General features: G+C 48.8%; 5 protein-coding genes across 5 annotated transcripts; 2 read left to right on the plus strand and 3 right to left on the minus strand.

Annotated features, from left to right (window-relative positions):
- Positions 1-180: 180 nt before the first annotated feature.
- On the minus strand, positions 181-4,488 carry J7337_006480 (uncharacterized protein; the record flags this gene model as incomplete). Its single annotated transcript, XM_044824143.1, has 3 exons — positions 181-2,144; positions 2,193-4,226; positions 4,410-4,488. 3 exons carry the CDS (start codon positions 4,486-4,488, stop codon positions 181-183), a joined length of 4,077 nt encoding a protein of 1,358 aa, XP_044679800.1.
- A 2,029-nt stretch (positions 4,489-6,517) lies between these two features.
- J7337_006481 (uncharacterized protein) lies at positions 6,518-7,402 on the minus strand (the record flags this gene model as incomplete). Its single annotated transcript, XM_044824144.1, has 1 exon — positions 6,518-7,402. One exon carries the CDS (start codon positions 7,400-7,402, stop codon positions 6,518-6,520), a length of 885 nt encoding a protein of 294 aa, XP_044679801.1.
- A 399-nt stretch (positions 7,403-7,801) lies between these two features.
- Positions 7,802-11,215, plus strand: J7337_006482 (uncharacterized protein; the record flags this gene model as incomplete). The annotated part of the gene is made up of 6 exons (XM_044824145.1): positions 7,802-9,101; positions 9,217-9,386; positions 9,546-9,614; positions 9,664-9,825; positions 9,916-10,467; positions 10,514-11,215. 6 exons carry the CDS (start codon positions 7,802-7,804, stop codon positions 11,213-11,215), a joined length of 2,955 nt encoding a protein of 984 aa, XP_044679802.1.
- A 635-nt stretch (positions 11,216-11,850) lies between these two features.
- Positions 11,851-13,032, plus strand: J7337_006483 (uncharacterized protein; the record flags this gene model as incomplete). The annotated part of the gene is made up of 1 exon (XM_044824146.1): positions 11,851-13,032. One exon carries the CDS (start codon positions 11,851-11,853, stop codon positions 13,030-13,032), a length of 1,182 nt encoding a protein of 393 aa, XP_044679803.1.
- Positions 13,033-14,063: 1,031 nt separating this feature from the next.
- J7337_006484 (uncharacterized protein) lies at positions 14,064-15,733 on the minus strand (the record flags this gene model as incomplete). The annotated part of the gene is made up of 2 exons (XM_044824147.1): positions 14,064-14,300; positions 14,348-15,733. 2 exons carry the CDS (start codon positions 15,731-15,733, stop codon positions 14,064-14,066), a joined length of 1,623 nt encoding a protein of 540 aa, XP_044679804.1.
- Positions 15,734-17,800: the final 2,067 nt, after the last annotated feature.

The raw sequence follows: 17,800 nt of genomic DNA on the forward strand, positions 1-17,800 counted from the left end.
ACTAGTCTACCAGGCTTCTAGTACTCGCACTTTGTCAACCTGATTTGTTGTTCATGGTCTGTTGATATCCATTGTGATACAGCTCCGCATCCGCCTTGGCTGCGGTACAGCACTTATTTCAACAATGTCATTGATCGATGCGTTATTTCGTAAGCTCTTCTCAATCCTTGAGAGTTAAGGCTATTGCTCCGATATCTCATCTGACATCTCACTATAAAAATCTTCATACAGAACCTCTTCACGATCCAATAACACACTTCCATCCCCACCATCACCGTCTATACCCAACTCACTAATCTTCTCCTGCTCTGACGTGCTATCTTCAAACCATTCGCTACCTCGCGGAAGAAAGGACGAGTGATCAGGATGGATCTTGGATGCAGACCAGTGACATTTATAACACAGGCTGAAGTCGTAGCATACTGAACACTTGTAATGCATACCGTGGTTCTCGACCAAACAGCAGTCACAGAAAAGATCATCGTCACCCTGGGACTCTGGAAAGCTACCCCGCTTTCTGGCAGGGGGATTCTCTTCGATTGCCGCAGAGGTTTGATGTAGGAGGGTGTCAACACTGAGAAAGGGAATCCAAGTCAGCTTAAGTATCAAGGGGAAGTCGAATACTTGCTCTTCATAGTGGTGATAGTAGGCCACATCACGGGCGGTCCAATCCTTGTCAACTCCATGCCCCCTGGCGTTGATGTCGGCCCCATTCTCCAGCAGAAATGAGACCATCCCAGTGACCAATCCAGGGTCCACACGCTGGTGATTCCAGATGGGAGATGTGCGCGCAGCCCAGAGAAGCGGTGTCCACCCATCGTCGTCTTTGACATTAACGTCGACGCCAGCTCGCTTAGAACGCTCCAGCACTGCCTGCGCCAACTCGATGTCTCCTCTCATTACAGCATAGTGCAAAGGTACTCTACCAACTACATCTGTGGCGGAAAAGTCAGAATCTGGGAGGTCGAGGATGTTGAGAACCTCAAGAGAGTTGTAACAGGATAAGTGGACCGGCCTGCGATTCAGTGAGTCTTGGTAAAGGGTCGAGGCGTCTGGATTTAAAAGTAGCTTGATTGCATCTGGAGGACAAGAGAGACATGCCGAGATGAGAGGATATCGGAATAGCCCAGCAGGGATTGTTGGAACGGCCCCATTCACAAGAAGGAGAGCAATAATCTCACTCGATAGACCAGATGATGCAGCGTCTTCCCGAAGGGTCGCTGCGATCAAAGGAGTTCCGTTGATGCCAATATCTTGACAGGATGAGTTGACGTCCATCTGATTTTCAATCAATGATCGAACCATGGACAAGGTACCTGCTCTACATGCCTCGTGGAGGGGTGTGCCTGAATGCTTGGACAATGTTGCAGCCCCAGTCAGCAGGCCAGGCTCCTTTCTCAGCATATAAAAAAAGACATCATCGAGCTGGGCTCGGATTGCATGAAACAGTGGCGTCTCCTCCTTGGAGTTCGAGACATTCAACTTTCCACCGGCGTTGACGATAAGTCTGACGGTCTCTAGATTCGTTGTGGGTTTGATATGATGAAGGACTGTGTTCTCTTTGTTGTCCCTCAGCTCTAGATCGGGATTGTATTCTAGAACCTTGCGGACCATGTCTGGGAGTGTATGGCTTTTGATAGCAGATATCATGAGTGTTTCGCCGTCGTCATTGACATTGTTGACATCAGCACCGGCTTCGAGCAGGGCCTCGACGACTCCTGTGTACCCAGCACCTACTACCATGCGTAGGTCCCACTGGATGGTGTCGGTACCAAGATCAGGCTTAGTCTTGGACTCATGAAGTAGAATCTGAACAGTGGCTAGATGGTTCGCAGAAACAGCAAAGTTCAGGGCAGTTCGTGAGACATCGTTGACTTTGTTGATGTCTGCGCCGTGCTGGATCAGAAGACGAACAATTTCAGGATAGGCGGTAGCTTCATGGAGAGGCGTCGACTTGCTATCAGAGTAGCTGACATTCAATTCGGCATTTGCCTCTATCAGCCATTTCACCATGTTCGTGTGCCCACCGCTTATAGCAGCACCTATCACTGGTATGCCGTCTGAGTCGCAGGCATTGGGATCTGCCCCCTTTTCAAGTAGATAGTGGAAGATCTCTGGTTTGCTCCAGTCGGCGGCCACGTTCACTAGGTATTGTTAATGAGTCAACGTCTTTCGATTCATGAGGATCTTACGCGGCGTTCGCGACCACCCTTCATCTGGCGGTGCTTCACGCTTGTCTACCGTGGCTCCATGTTCGATGAGTAGCTTGACCATGCCCAAGTCGCTCATGGAGATTGCCTGTATAAGAGGCGGATCCGAACTTTCCGGTGTCAGATCTGGGTCAACTTTGTTGTCCAATAACATCTTGAAAATGTCAACTCTTCCAGCTTCAATGGCAGATATCAGGGCTGTTTGCCCTGTCGATGTGACAATGTTGGGACTGAAGCCATGTCGAAGAAGAATCTCGACACATTTATTATGACCAGACTCAGCCGCCTGATTAAGCGGGTATCGATCTGAAGGATAATCCACGCCATCTACCTCGTCCCTCCGCTGTAGTATGACCTCTAGTGCCATGAAAGAGCCCCTCGAAGCAGCCCTGTTCAGAGCCTGGCGATTTTCTGGGTCTTCATCCTCGACATTCGCGCCATGGTCAAGCAGGAACTCCACAGTCTCGCCAGAGGCCCAGTCAATAGCTGTGTGCAACGGAGTATAGCCCTGGTCATTTCTTGCAGCTTGATCCGCTCCCGCTTCGAGGAGGAGCTTGGCGCAACTTATATTGGAGGTCGCAGCTGCTGTGTAGATGAAGCTGTTGCCGTAGGGGATGATACCCTTGGGGGGATTGGGGTCTACTCCAAGCTGGAGTAGTTTGCCGACAACATCTTCCATTCCTAGCCTGATGGCTCTGGCCATTGGCATCACAAGCCAATCGAGTGGCCCGGGTGTGTGCTCTTCAGACTTCGGGCCTTTGGCCTCTTGCTCACCCTTTAGCGCTCCGTCCAAAGCGTTGGCTTGTTGATCGTTCTTCTCTTGATTTTCTGTAGACCTGAAGCTCGCCTCGACCTTGTAACCAGTGCCGACTCGCACTGAAGCCGTCTTTGGGGGCTCGGGTATCCCGCTGACGAGTTCCCTCAGCGTTTCTCTGCTGCAAGAGTTTGCGGCTACTCTGGCAGCTTCGTGCAGACTCTCGTCGCAAAATTCCAAACCGTTAGAATATGCACGAATCAAAAGCCGAACGACAGCAGCGTGGCCTGCTCTGCAAGCCTCAATTAAGGCCTGGCCCAATAATCCAGCTTGATCTGGATGTTTCCTCAAAAGCGCTTCTACGACTGCCGTCAAGCCCAGATGAGCTGCAATAGGAAGTGGCTTCATGTGAGATGGAGAAGGCTTCGACAATTTGTTTTTCAGGCCAACTAGTGACTTTGTCCAGAACTCGAACACTGTGTTGTTCTCAAACAGGTCCGTCATTTTCTTTTCGGATGTCTCAACTTTCTGCCAATGCTTGGGCCAGAATTCAATAGCGTAAGGAAGATGCAGGGCTGCGTTCTCTGTGTTTTCCGCTGCACCTTGGATATACTCGATACAAGTTTGTAGTACGATCTCGTGGCGGTCAGTCTCGTATATGTCGTACCACATAGCTTCACCGACAACTGAGTGACGGCTTTCGAGCCAGGCACGAGTAAGGGGGTGTCTGAACTTCATTTCTCCGTTGACAGGAATGATCAGTCCATGAAGGCTCTCTATAATAACTGCCCAAGAGGGTTGCGGGGCTTCGCTTCCAACTGCTCGAGTCCACACTGTATCAGAGACACGCTGGAACTCGTCACATTTCAGTGGCCTGTAGCAGACTAAGAGCCAAGACAGTAGCAATCTGGCCCAATTTCGATGTGCCTCAGCCACGTCTTCCAGTAATTCCGCAAAAAGCAGAGCTGGGGTAAGGGGTTTGTCCAATAGCCTCGTGATCTGTGGCATTTGTGTCTTGCGGGATCGGAGCCAGTCGAAGACCAAACCACAAATATCATGATCACCCGCGCAGCTAGATAGTGCGCTGAGGATACTTTGATGCAGGTCCTCCCTGTAACATTCACCCAGCTCTCTCATGAGCATTGATGCTTCCATCTCGACAGGAAACGGTATAGGCTCTCTGGGGTCGTGATCGATGGTTCTGACATATTCTGAGGGAAATTCAGATAATGCAGATACAATATTCGCATCGCCGGGCGTTCCTTTTGTGGTGGTTATCAACAACTTGCTCCAAATCTCGGTTCTGAGGAGACGTTTGTGCAATTCACGAAGAAACCATATCGAAGAATCATCGCACTCATCAAAACACCCCAGGATTTGAATACCCATCTCTACATCTGCATGTCGGTCAGCTCCGATAGTGCAATGATGTCAACCAAACTTACCTTCTATGCTCTGTAGTCTCTCTGCTTCATTGAATAGAGAAGGCCAGTGCAAAGCTTCATAGGCGATAAGAGTGTCCATTGTGGCTGATAACATACGTTCAGTCTGCAGCCTGTTGCATACGATACGAGCAATGAATGTCCGCAGCATCGCTTCACAGGTATTGAATCGAACGTCATGAGAATCGAAGCCAAAGTGCAGTAGAGGATGGTATGTGCCACTTCTTTGGTGAAGAAAGTAACTGGCGTTCTCTGTTACGGCCTCCGCACCAGAAGAGCATCTCATATGTACAATGGCAGTGCCTGTACGCTCTGGTAAGTTTACAAGGTCTGGATGTTGCCAGCCTTCATCGACATGGCGATATGGCAACACAGGCGACGCTTGGTTTATAAGTTTACGAAGAGCCACGTGCTGTTCGTTATTCAAGTCACCCACTGATTATAACTTTAGTGAATTCCTTTCCGTCAAAGAATAACTTACTAAGCCAGTCTGCGTAAGAGGCATCATGGACAGGATGCATCCCATCTTCTCCCGCCAAGATGAGGTCACAGTTTGGTTTCTCCATCTTCAATACTCTTTCAAACGGTGTAGCCATGGTAGACATAGAAAGAGGGAATATCTTTCGAAGACACATTAGCAACCCACGGCCTATCCGTTTGCTTCCATAGAGTTGTACACGAACCTGTTGCGAGGGTTCTGAGTGATTAGAGACCACGTTGACGAAGTGGGCCTGGGTGAGCATCTGAGTCCCAAGAAACGCATCATTCACTTTACTAATTGTTCTTGTGAGGCTTTTGGCGTACCATATCATGTTGCCGGACCAGAAGTGGCGTTTCTGGTCCAGTAGTCGCAACACAGATTCTTCTAGTAGATTGACTGATGGATATCTGTGTGGATATCCAAAGAAACACTGTAGCCACCATCGTTAATCTGTCAAAAAACAGAGCATCAAGAATGGTGGAGGGCACAATTCTCACCATAGCACGCGTTGAATGTAGAATATCGGCATATTTGACTTCCCGATCTGTAGCCATCGCTAGTGCCTAAGTTGGTTGACGGCAATTAGAGCATTGTCTACTTTACTCATAAGTGCCCCTTACCGCTTTTACTATAGTCCCTCCGATATCGTGAGAAAAAAAGTATATCGGGCGTCTAGATTCCTATCGAAGCATTAGTTGTCGGCGTATCTATAACAAGCATAGGGCAGCGAACCTTGATCTTAGGTTTCCGAAAATCTTGTAGGGACTCTAAAAGTGCCTCTGCTTCTTCATAGACGCCATTCAGTGAATAGTATCTGCCTTTCTCTAGGTCTGTGTGGTAACCGTACGACATTATGCGTCCCATTCTTGGTGAAACATCAGCCAATGCTTTGCTGATCCATATCGAGTTGGATCCTCTCGTCCACGAGTCTGGACTTGTCCCGTAGATTCCATGAATAAGAACGACACTTTTGAAGATGAATATTAGTAGTGATATATGTCTGATTGACTTGTACTAACTCATAGGGAACGAATGGCTCTTCGTGGTCGGAATTCTCGTTGGTGGCCACAGGATACCCTCCCTCTTGGATTACCTTGAGCACAGCTTGATGGTGTCAGCCGAATTACAGAAAATGCGGATAAAGAAGCTGTTATCGAGACTACTCACAGCTTTGCGAATTTCCATTGTCTCCTTCAATTGTCGTACGGACCTTCAAAACAGGCTTCTCCCCATCTGGAAACACGGGGTCGGCCATGTTACCGTCAAAGTCTCTGACTTATTGGATTGAGATTAGTTATTGGTGGCAGAATCATACACAGAATATGTTTTCCAAGTGACGATGAACTTTTAGACTCTCGGTGACCGACTGTGAGAGCCTTACGGCGGGTGGAAGAGAGACCCAACAACGGAAGAGGGGGAGGCACGGTTCAGCTGACAAGGGAGAGCTACTGGGCGTGTGATGAGTTAGCGAAGTGCATATGCCGACCATATCACTTTCTGTATCTCTCATGTACCCGTAGGATGATTGGTTGTATTTGATGGCTATTGGCTAACTTCAAGTCCTTCGCCAATGGTCTGACCAAAAGTTGATTCTAGTGACTATCTATCTCCAGCTGTGTGTTACACGGCATCAACTTACAGCGAATGGAGCCTCGACAGCCATTCTCACCTTGCATAATTGATAAAGATCAACATCCGCCAAGTCTTTCACTCCGCAAGACCTTCCCTTCTTGCTAAGCGCCGCTGTCTCTTTGGGGTTGAAAAGAATGGGATCGTCCAATGGTATCTTGGCAAACTTGCGTTCCAAGCCAGTAACCCAGTCGACGTCAGCCTCCAGTGTCACTGCCGCAGTAAAACGCTCATCAGACGAGCGTCGCAGTAAGATCGCAGTCGTTACCGAATCCGGAACACCGGTCTTATGCCGCACATTCTCTTGAAAATTCCATACAGCCACTGTAGAATCGCCCGAGTTCTTTCCAGTACCGAGGTTCTTGCTGCCGGTGATAGTAGTCGCATCTTTGACATCCCTGCTGTACGTCTTCTCCAAGCCTGCTGAAACGCCAGCCTGAAGCAATGGCACACCTGACGCACCCAAGTTTAGCTGACCGCTGCGTGTTGTCGTCTCTGTATCACTTGTCGGCACCACTGCCCAGCGCTCCTCGGGTGCGATGGCTTCCACTATGAGATCCAAGTCATCCTCGGCAAAGAACTCAATTTCTACTTTGGCCCAAAGGACTCTGCGAGAGTTCTTTTGAGGGTCAAATCGGAAACGGAAGACCAGGAGTGTTGCTTCATCTCCTCCTTCATTGTATGATCCGTGACTGACTGAAAGCAGCTCAACGCGAGTATGGATGCTCCCACTGGTTCGCTCGATGATGCTGCGTCTTTCCCAATCGCTCAAAGAAGCATTCTGAGTTCGGAAAGTGTTGTCTTCACCGATGACCTGGTCTTCCATAGGTGGATCAAAGGCCAAGAGAGGCTCGGCTGCCTGGTCATCACTCAACGAATCTGCCATTGTGGTGGATGTACTGTACCCTACTGTGCGGAGTCGACAATTCTGATTGCTCAAGTGATTGGTGAGGAAATATGGGTTCAAACATACATGAAGAAGAGTTCTCACCTTCCTAATGGCGATTTCGTGAATATTTATAAATAACTTCGACGTGGGCGGTACCTCCTGAGGTACCTAGACCATATCAGATCAGGCTGTAAAAAGCGGCACATGCTGACCATGCAGGTATCTGAGCGGGTGGAAAGCCAATCATGAGGAAATGAGTGGGTGTCACCAAGACAGGGCTGATTATTCCGCTTGTGAGGTTCTCTGAACTTATCGCCTACAGCATCTCCCCATTCCATTGAGCTTCTTGTTCATTTCACCATCCAATTAAGTCTTTCATTGCTTGCCCAAACCACGATGAATCCCACCGAAGAGACTTCTAAAAACCTGATCCATGCGCATGAAGAAGAGGATGACGACTTCGATTTTCAGGTTGCTTCAGAGATAGAAGCAGAAGAAGATCAAGCCAAGGCCGATTTTGAGCAGGATCTTGAAGAAGCACGGAAATTATCCATGCATCTACTAAGCGCTGATTTGAAGGAAGAAGAGAAGAAGAATCAGAGAGCACAATTTGTCAATAGGAGGCGGGCCGAATGGAGTGAGAAGAAAGATGAGGAAAAGAGAAACTTCCTCCATTACCTGGCAGAATACAACTACAGAAATCACAAGCCACCTATCAACCTGCAGTGGGTGATGGTACTGGCTGTTCGAAGACTGCCTGCAGCTTTGGTATGGTCGCCGGATGACAAGGGTCGTGTTCCTCTGACCACCGCGCTGCTGAAGGTCAATATATTCTTCTATTACTCAGTATGCCTGAGAATGAGAGAGAGAACATTGGAAGATTACAAAGCACTAATGTTGAAGAAGTACGAGAATTGGGATGGCGGCAGTGAAACGACATACTTGCATGCTGCTGCTACATGCATCGCTGATGATGGAGAGAACCGACAAGATGCCTTTAGTAACGTGTGTCGGTTTTCACCTCGACAGATGTTCTTTGTGAGGGATAGCAAAGGCCGCACGCCTCTTCATCGGGCTGTAGAGTATGAGTGTTGTTGCAAGAGCCAAGTGGGCGTGGTCAGCGAGCTTCTACGCGCATGCGGCGGTCTTTTAGACACACCAATACAGGACCCAGAAGACGCCAGCCGGACTATATCTGTTTATCAGTATCACCACTATACTCGGAAGAAGGCGTTGGAGAGCCGGCACAGAGATGCTCAGGACAAGGCCAGCCAGCAACTCAAACCAGGCCCCGCCAAGAAGATTGATCCGGGGCAAGAGAAGGGAATAGACCCAAAGAAGGATTCAAAGAGAATATCAACAAGACCAGAAAAGTCCGGTGCAGAAAGGTCAAGTATGGGTCCACCACCGCCTAGAGACAAGGGAGACTCAGTTTCGAAGCGCAGAGGTTCAATCGCTTTGACACCGCAAGGCATCACTACTCCTCTTCAATCTCCAAGCCTGGTACCACTCAATCGTGTCAAGACTGAAGCAGTTCAAAAGATTACTCGGCCAGCTGTGGCTGATAAGCTTGTTAACAAGGAGAAAGAGACGCAAGAGGCAGCAAACAAGATCAGCAGCCTACTGAAACTTGAGACCTTGCGTAAAAAAAGTCCAGAAAAGGCAGCTGAGAGTTTGAGGCTGCAGGGTGAGCTAGGTAAGGAGAATCCCCCTTTTCCTTGGAGTCTACAGGCCTTGCGGTTGAGCCTTCATCAACCGGTATCAAGCATATGGGGCCTTGAGCCAAGATCTCTAACTAACAAGATGTTCAGCCAAAGAGTTCTGGTTTGACTTTGGGCCGCCCAACACTCTCAGCGAGAATGACTTCAAGAAGCATTTCGGCCATTTGAAGTTCGACACAGCACTGCAGTACGTGGGGTTTCCACAACTTCGACTAAAGGGCAGCAGAGAACAGCCAGATGTGAGGCATCAAGGGAGGAATGTAAGAGACAAGCTTGCTTCTTGTTGTACATGTACTAATTATTTTACGTAGGATATGGTATTCTTCTTTAACTGGTTGCGGGCAAAACCAGTAACTAGAATCATCAAAGTAAGGTGTCTGTGGGAAGTCACATATATCCGTCTACTAATCAAGGAATAGGTTGTTGTTGAAGATATGGAAAAGCCTTCGCACAGTGATGAGGCGATTGAGGAGTGTCTGAAGGATCTGGTTTGTGTGACACTTGTCTATTGTACTGCTCTTAGACTAATGAATCTAGGGTGTCGAAATTCTCGACTGGAGGCGCCTGGATCTCGATGCACTCACCCTTCGCAAGATTGGGACTCATCTACGTGAGATTCACCTTCAATGGAGTGGCAGCAACTCAACTCTCAGAGCATGGTCTGAGAAGGAGGGTCTAGCCATGATATCGACACTTGAAGTTATTTATCTGTCCCAAGATGAGGCATGTACATCAGCGATTCAGTCCTCTGCTGTCGTGTTGTGTTAGCACTGACATCTTTTACAATAGGGTCTTGAGTCTCGTGACAGAACGTCGGAGAACATCAAAGCATTTGAGGAAAGATTACGCCAGTCTTGGCCTCAGGGGAAACATCCGCCTAAAGTAATCCCGCCCAAAACTGGAGGCGGTCGACGGGTGACCCAGCCTCAAGTCCCTGACACCAAGCCTCAGCCCCTAGAGCGATCAATCGATCCACAGAAGTGGATGAAGTGCATGGAGGACTTCTCCAGACGTTTCAGGCAGATCAAAGCTCTCAGGGACACCAACCCATCTCTGAAGCCAGTAGAAGTCGCCCTGATAGACGATGGCGTCGATTTCATGCACCCTGATCTCAACGACACTAGGGATCGTACCTTTTTGGGCAAAAGCTTTGACTACCGTGATGAGCATCCAACACCACGTGTTCCGCCGTACTGGAGCTCACCTTCAGGGCACGGGACACTGATGGCCAGACTGATTCACAAGATTTGCCCCAGCGCCGTAATACATGTCATCAAGCTTCAGACATTCCGAGCGGGGAACTCGGACAAACTTCAAATCAGAGCGGATAGTGCAGTAAAGGTAAGCTCGATTACCCCCATATGACTGGCATGTTCTGACCAGCAAGGCTATTGATTACGCCGCAGAGAGAGGGTCTCGAATCATCTGCATGTCGTGGACTATCAAACCGCCAGAAGGAGAGCTGAAAAGCGAGTTCAATAGGGCAATCCTCAACGCCATCGACAGACATAACATCCTCATATTCTGTGCCGCCAGCGACCAAGGACAGTCAACGGACCTCAGCTACCCGCACGGAAGCAGCAATCAATGCTTCAGAATCGGCGCGGCCAAGGCAACCGGAAACATGCTCGAGACAGTCGGCGATTCCCACAACATAGACTTTATCCTCCCCGGCCACGAAGTTGTCGTCGACAGCAACGAAATGAAGACTCAGCTGGAGAAGTTCGAAGCCCACTCGGGCAGCTCTGTGGCCAACGGCCTAGCCACAGGACTAGCTGCTCTTGTTATCGAGTGTGTGAGGCTAGGTGCCATCTACACCAGAGAGCTGAAGCGGCTTGACCCCAAGATTGCCGTCGACTACAATCATAGCTCTATTGACGAGCAGGATCTGAAGAAAATACAGGAGCGCGCGCAGATGGCATATGCGCTGAACGTGATAGGCACCGATTCGAATACGAACAACAAATACATCGAGGTTTGGAAGACGTTTAGTGGACTTTCGGAAAAGCTGTCGCGAAGTGAGGGTGCTCCACTACAACAGTTGGAACAAGTCGCGGAGCAAGCTGCATTCTTCCTGCGGAGCCCCTAGGTTAGTGCAGGCTACTGATAACAACTCCATTTACAACAAATTGGAACACAGTAAAGAGCGCTGTGTTGGGACGGAATGCCAGTACCACTTTAGATGATCACGTCTGGGGTGGTCTTGAGGATACATGCCTGGAGGTCTCGTGCGTACCGATACGTGCATCTACCAAACACGAAGGCCCCAGACGAACTCGCTATATTCCGGCTAAATCCATACCTAGTCAGCTGAGCAGCCGTCATTAGCGGGTCTAGAACTCTTTTCTGTGATTAGGTTGGGGGTATACTGTCTAAGTTGTTCTCCAGATGTGTTATCTACAGTTGAGACCTGTGGCTTGGAGCTTAAATCAGCAGACAGAACTTGATGATGAGGCTGGGAGGTTAAAAGAGGCTTCAGCCCCCAGAGCACTGACGCAAAGAATACCAATAAACACATACGGGCAAAATACTCGTTGCCCTTACTGTTGCCTAATATCTTGCTTTTGTCTGAAAAGCTTGATACCGAAACTTCTTTCATTCCTCAGTCTTATCAAAGAACCATTTTACCTATAAAAAAGACACTAACAACCATCACTACAAACCAGTTTCTTCATCATCTCCCAAATCCTTATCTGACCCAGAAAAAATCTCAACACAGTCAAAATGCCTGTCACCGTCGCCATTCCCAATAGTAAAGTCAATTCTTGGAAAGGACCCAAAGACGACACTTCACAGCTCCTACGGGTAGTTAATCCCCAAGAAGCAAATGGATGCAAGCAAATCATCCAAAGCTCACTCTCCATCACCGGGCCCCTCGAAGAGAACCATGTCACAGCCTCAAGGAACGGTCTCGTCTGGTCATGCTTCTACGCGTATAGCAAACACTTTCATCTCACTATTCGCCCCGAAGATATCTGGTTTGCTATAATCACCCAACTAAGCGCTTACATCAACGCCAACTCTGAAACGAAACGGGATTACTTCGTTAGTCATCGTGGGAGGAAAAAGATCGAGATCATCGATTACGCGACTCTGCATACTGCTGATTACGGAAATCTCGCCCAGAGAATGACGCTCGCGATTGGGAAGAATATCAAGGACCCTTCTTTTCGAGAATGGGTTCTCCCGTCGTTCTCGACGACTACGGAAAATGATCGCGTCGTTGGTTCTGTGCTTCTCATGGGCGCACTGCAGAAATACTTCTCTTACAGAATAACACTGTGTTGTGCTATCCCTTCTGTAACACTCCTCGGAGAAGTAACCGACTACGAGGACATTCTCAAAAGACTTGATAAACTCGATGAAATGGGCGAGGAACCGACTCACTTCGCTAAGCTCCTACGACCAATCCTTCAAAACATGATTCTCTCGTTCACTCAGCCTACCAATCCAGCCATCCATTCATTCTGGAACCAGATTGCTCATGTAAAGCGCAGGTCAGGATCAGGAACAATGTCAGGCTGGATCACAGCATTCTGCTTCTGGAGCGACGAAGGAGAAGAAAGAGGTCTCGATAAAACAAATAACATTATAGGGAATATATCGTATCCTGTCATCAGTACGGATACAATTCCAGGTGGATATGTCACTGTCCCGGTTAAAGTTGACGATCATGGAACCTTGTATGAGTGCAAGATGCTCGCTGGGTCTATCGGCATACAGGCTCTTCCCGGCCCTGAAGGTTATGTCCCTGCTGTTGAGGAGGGAAGAAGTAACGAGGAAGTGGATGAGGAGAAAACGGGGATAAAGCCTGTGACTGGGTGGATGATCTACGAATTTGCGGAGCCGGAGCCAGGTGAAGAGGCGGCCTATGTAAAGCCGTATGATCCAAATTTGGAATTGTAATAAGTGCGTTTCCTAATATCGCGATCCTTTTGAGCTGCTCGGTTACTTAGTCTTGATAGCAAGTTCAAAGGCTTCTTTGCTACTTGGGACTGGTGTTGCCTTGTGATGTCTCGTTCATCGAATCGACTTGACTCTGTCGATTCCTGCTTAGGGTAGACAGAATTGTAAATATTTTTACCCTAGGTCTTTGTCAGTGCTTGCTTAATGCCCAAAGTCATGAAAGGTGATTGCACCATACTCTCGTCATCGCATATTTCCAGTACTATCCATAGCGTTCCCTTCAATCCTCACTGATGTCATAATCTCATCTTCTCGCTTCCAGCGCTCAGGTATGCTTATCTCCGCGTTTCAACCACAATCCCGCAACCATATCCCCACGGGGCAGGTGAGAAATGCAGGATACACCAATTATGGGTCCTGATAATAAGAAGTCCAATCCTTCTTACTTTACGGAACAAATGCTCACAATGCGCTGAATGCAGTGCAATGATTCAGTTCTCGGCTTTCCAAAACGGGACATCCGCCAACAATCTCTCAACCAACCAACTAACAAATCCTAGGACCCTAGCACCAACTCCTACAGCTTCAAAGTCAAAGGAAATAACTGACTGAGACGAACTCCACAAAAACAAGTGGTTCTCGGGGTAAAGGCGGAGAACTCCTCCGGGCGCGTTAAGGATTCTCCAATTTTAATACATGGCTGCCTGGTCTGGATGGAAGGGATCGTCACATTGGTCTCCACAGGGTTTAGGTAAGAGTAATCTAATCTCCAAGGGGGGGAAAATGTCGGGGAAAGAGTTTTCGCCACACGTTGTAAATTGGAGAATTGATGCGGAGATCACGGTGTAAGTCAAAGTCATTGTTCAGTTATGTATTGGAGGTTGAGGTCTGTTCGTTATAGTGGTCTATTGCTCTATAACTCTATAATGCCAGCTGGCTCTAAGTCTTTATGACTCTAAAGTAAAAAAAGGGTATCCAAAATGTGTTCCAACACAAAACGTTTCTATACGAAACAGCACTCATGAGTGAATCTAAGACTTCTCAGAGTTGAAGCCAGAGTCGTCGCGGACTGTGCCGCTCTCCTCATTCGGCTTCTCCAAAACTCCACCGCGGCTCGACTCATCAACGAGACCAAGTCGGATAGCCTCGCGCTCGACCTCCTCGTGAGAAAGGAAGGGAAGCTCCTTGGCGGCTTGCACGTAGGACATCTTCTCGACGAAGCCCTTGGCGAAGATGATGTCGATTTCCTCGAGAGATCGGTTGGCAGTCTGGAATATGTTAGTGGTGATTCGAGAGACAGAGTCAGAGTGCTTACCTCGGGGTAGAACCAGTAAAGGATGGGGAAGAATGTGGCGTTGGCGCAGCCGAAGAAGAGATAGGTTCCCCAGTGGATGTTGGAGATCATGATGGGGACGATCATGACAATGACAAAGTTGAACAGCCAGTTGGTGCAGGTCGATGTAGCGTTGGCCTTGCCTCTGGTCTTGAGAGGGTTGATCTCAGCGGGATACAACCAGGGAAGAGGCAGCCATGTAGCACCGAACGAAGCAATGTAAGTAAAGAGACCAGCGATAGCACCCTTTGAGATTTGAGGCGCGTTGGTACCAGGGTCATTACCACCAGGGATGAGGAAACCCATGGTCAAGAACATGGAAAGCATCTGACCAGCAGTACCAATGAGTAGCAACTTGCGACGACCAACACGCTCGATAAGGAACCATGATGAGGTTGCGAAAATGGCGTAGACGATCATGTTGACACCACCGAGCAGAAGAGCAAAGTTCTTATCTCCAAAGATGTCGGTGCACAGAATAGGGAAGTAGTAGATAACAGCGTTGCAGCCACCGACCTGCTGCATGAACTGCGATCCCGAACCGAGGAGCATACGGCGGAAGTGCTGCGTCTTTCCACCGGTAAAGAGAGCCTTGACGGGTGTGCTCTTCTGAGCAGCGAAACCAGAGGCACGGATTGAGTCGACGACACGGTCGCGTTCAGCGCGGGTCTCGTCGCTGTCGACTTCGAAGCCGCGAATGGCGGCGATGACGCGCTCGGCCTCCTCATGTCGGTCGTGGGTGAGTAGCCAGCGGGGGGATTCTGGCAGCCAGACCATTGAGATACAGAGGATGAGACCGAAGACGCACTGGAAGGCAATGGGGAAGCGCCACGTGAGGTCCTGGGGACCGTAGGAGCAGCCGTAGTCGATCCAGTATGCGATGAGGGTGCCGAAGGCGATAATACCACCCTCGATGCAGATGAGGAGACCTCTGTTGGTGGTGGTGGAACACTCAGCTTGGTATGTTGGGATGGTAGATGTGTTGATGCCGTTCCCGACACCAGTGATTGTTCGGCCGATGATGAGCTGCGCAAGAGCCTTGTGGCCCTTCATAGCAGTGACTTGGATGATAACACCAACGATCATGATCCAACCGCCAAGAATCATGGCCCTTCGACGACCAAGAAGATCACCAATCCAGAGGATGAACATGGCGCCGAGCAAGCACCCAATCTCGTAAATGGCCGTTACGAAACCCTGCATAGTACTATCTTTTGTCTCGGGGAAGTAATCATGAAAAGGGTCTGCGTCGATGATACCAGACATGACACCCTGGTCATATCCGAAGAGGAGGAAACCAGTCGTCGCGACGGTAGATATGGCCAGGGACAATTTCTTGCCCGTCAGGCCTGCGAAGGAGGGAGGCATTGTGACGGAGGGGGGGCTATAGACCTGCTATGTTTGAGGGGGGAGCTCGTCTAGAGCTGGGAGGATGGGGGAGCTTGGTGAGGGAGGCATTGGGGGAGAGGAGAGGGTTTATATGTTGAGTGTGAGCATGGTGATCAGAGTCGGGTTTAAATGGGAGGGAGTCTGGGATGCGAAAATTCTGAAGTGAGCGTATTACTACATCTCCACGTACGGTCCACTATCTCCACGCGTTGGAAGTGACGATCATCCTTGAAAGAAGGTCGAAAAGTTGGTCAAAGAACGAGAAAGTCCCTTGAGGGAGGACCTGGAGTGTCACAGTGGGTGGACCGAAGGAACATTGGGGATCTCCACGCCTGAGTCGTTCACAAGGCGGCCACTGTAACTCACCACTAAAACCTCCAAGGGCAGTAAAAACCACTGTGAGTCTCAGGGGCTGCCTTACAGGGCACACACACAGCAGATGCCGTCTTCCGACTCCTTTAGATCTGCCAAGGCAAACCTCGGTGTTACTGAAAACAGACAAAACCGTGACGTCAAGTGCAAAGCGGCAAAGGCGCCTGAGAAAACGGCATGTTTTTTTAGTGCTAGAAGGGAAGGGTTAGCGGATGAAACGTTCTATTTGGCCCTTAGAACCCTTGTCGTGGCGATCATCTCGAGCGGCAGAGACGTCATTGGTTCAGGGGATATGTCCACGATGGTGCTAGTGATTAAGCATGATGAAGCCGAGGCTCTACACGTGAAGTTATACGATAAACATCGGCCATAATTGACATCTTTTTCGTGGTGATGGTTTACTGTTGTGTGGATGAGGTTATGGATGATCAAAGGGTCTTCCCCAAGTCTCGTCTAAAAAAATGGCGAAAAAAAACAGGAACCTGGGGATTGCACAAAATATCGGGCCTCAAAGGTCGGGGGTGGGAACTGAAGATCATGTCCTCATGAGGAGCGGACGAAGAGCTCAATGCGTGAACGAGGTTCCAGTTTACGTGGAGAAGACGTAGAATTTGTGGTTCTGAAGTTGTTGGTGACAAATTCTGCCTTGGAAGAAGAGTCGTTATTTAATTGACGTGGGTACTACCTACAAGTAACAGTGTACAGGAACTAGAGGAATAGAGTTCAGAGTTTTCTCTTGCAAGCGAAAACAATGCGAGGTGAGGTTCGCTACAGTGGAGGTTACAGGTGTCAATGGTGTTTTGGTGGACCTCACGCAATGACATTCAACGGTACAATTGGGTCTGGGGAAGATGATCAAAGGGTCCAATTCTGCTTGTCAAAATCGTTGATCTCACTGACAATTCCATTAAAAATTGGATAGAATGAAGGGACGAGATGCACGTCGTTAGAAGCACGTTTTCTTGGCCACGGGAGATCATCAGTTAGGGACATGAACTTGTAAACTTGGCGATGCTAGAACATTGGCATCACCACAACACTTGACTGCACAGAATACATAGAATACGTATATATGAACAATTGCATGATTACAACAAGTTACTGATTCAGACTGGCATTGTTATCCATTGACCCGACATCGGATTATCTCCTATCTCACTGTATTGATCATCCACACTCCCTTACTCAAGACCGTCGTATACGCCGATCCCTCTGCGCAATTAAACTTTCAACATCTGTCTCCGTTTGTGACTCTCGGATTGCTTCTTTTGGCAATGCGCATTTGTTTCATTCAGATTCGTCAGCTTTTAAGCCGCAACTAATCTCAATCTCACCACCACCACCAACTGCAACTGCAACCAACTTGTACGGTACGGTACAGTATGGCATTGGATGCGTGCCAATTGGAGTCTCGGAACCGCTGCTTCTTGGCGATCCTTCCGACGGAGAAAAGATGCCTTGGCAGGCGGATAGCGGCGCAAGAACGGGAGTTAGCCGAGCGTTTACGCGGGCATAATGAGGGTTTACCGTGTTTGCCAAGATGATGGTGTTTGGTGACACGGGATATCCTTGTTTTGGTGGAAGCTCTCGTCAGACTTGATCCTAAATGACAAAAAGACTTGGGTAAATTCAGCATAAGTTTAAATTCCTTTTTTGAGTTTATTTTAATACTCT

Source organism: Fusarium musae, chromosome 5 (genome assembly GCF_019915245.1).
Source record: "Fusarium musae strain F31 chromosome 5, whole genome shotgun sequence".
NCBI lineage: Eukaryota > Fungi > Ascomycota > Sordariomycetes > Hypocreales > Nectriaceae > Fusarium > Fusarium musae.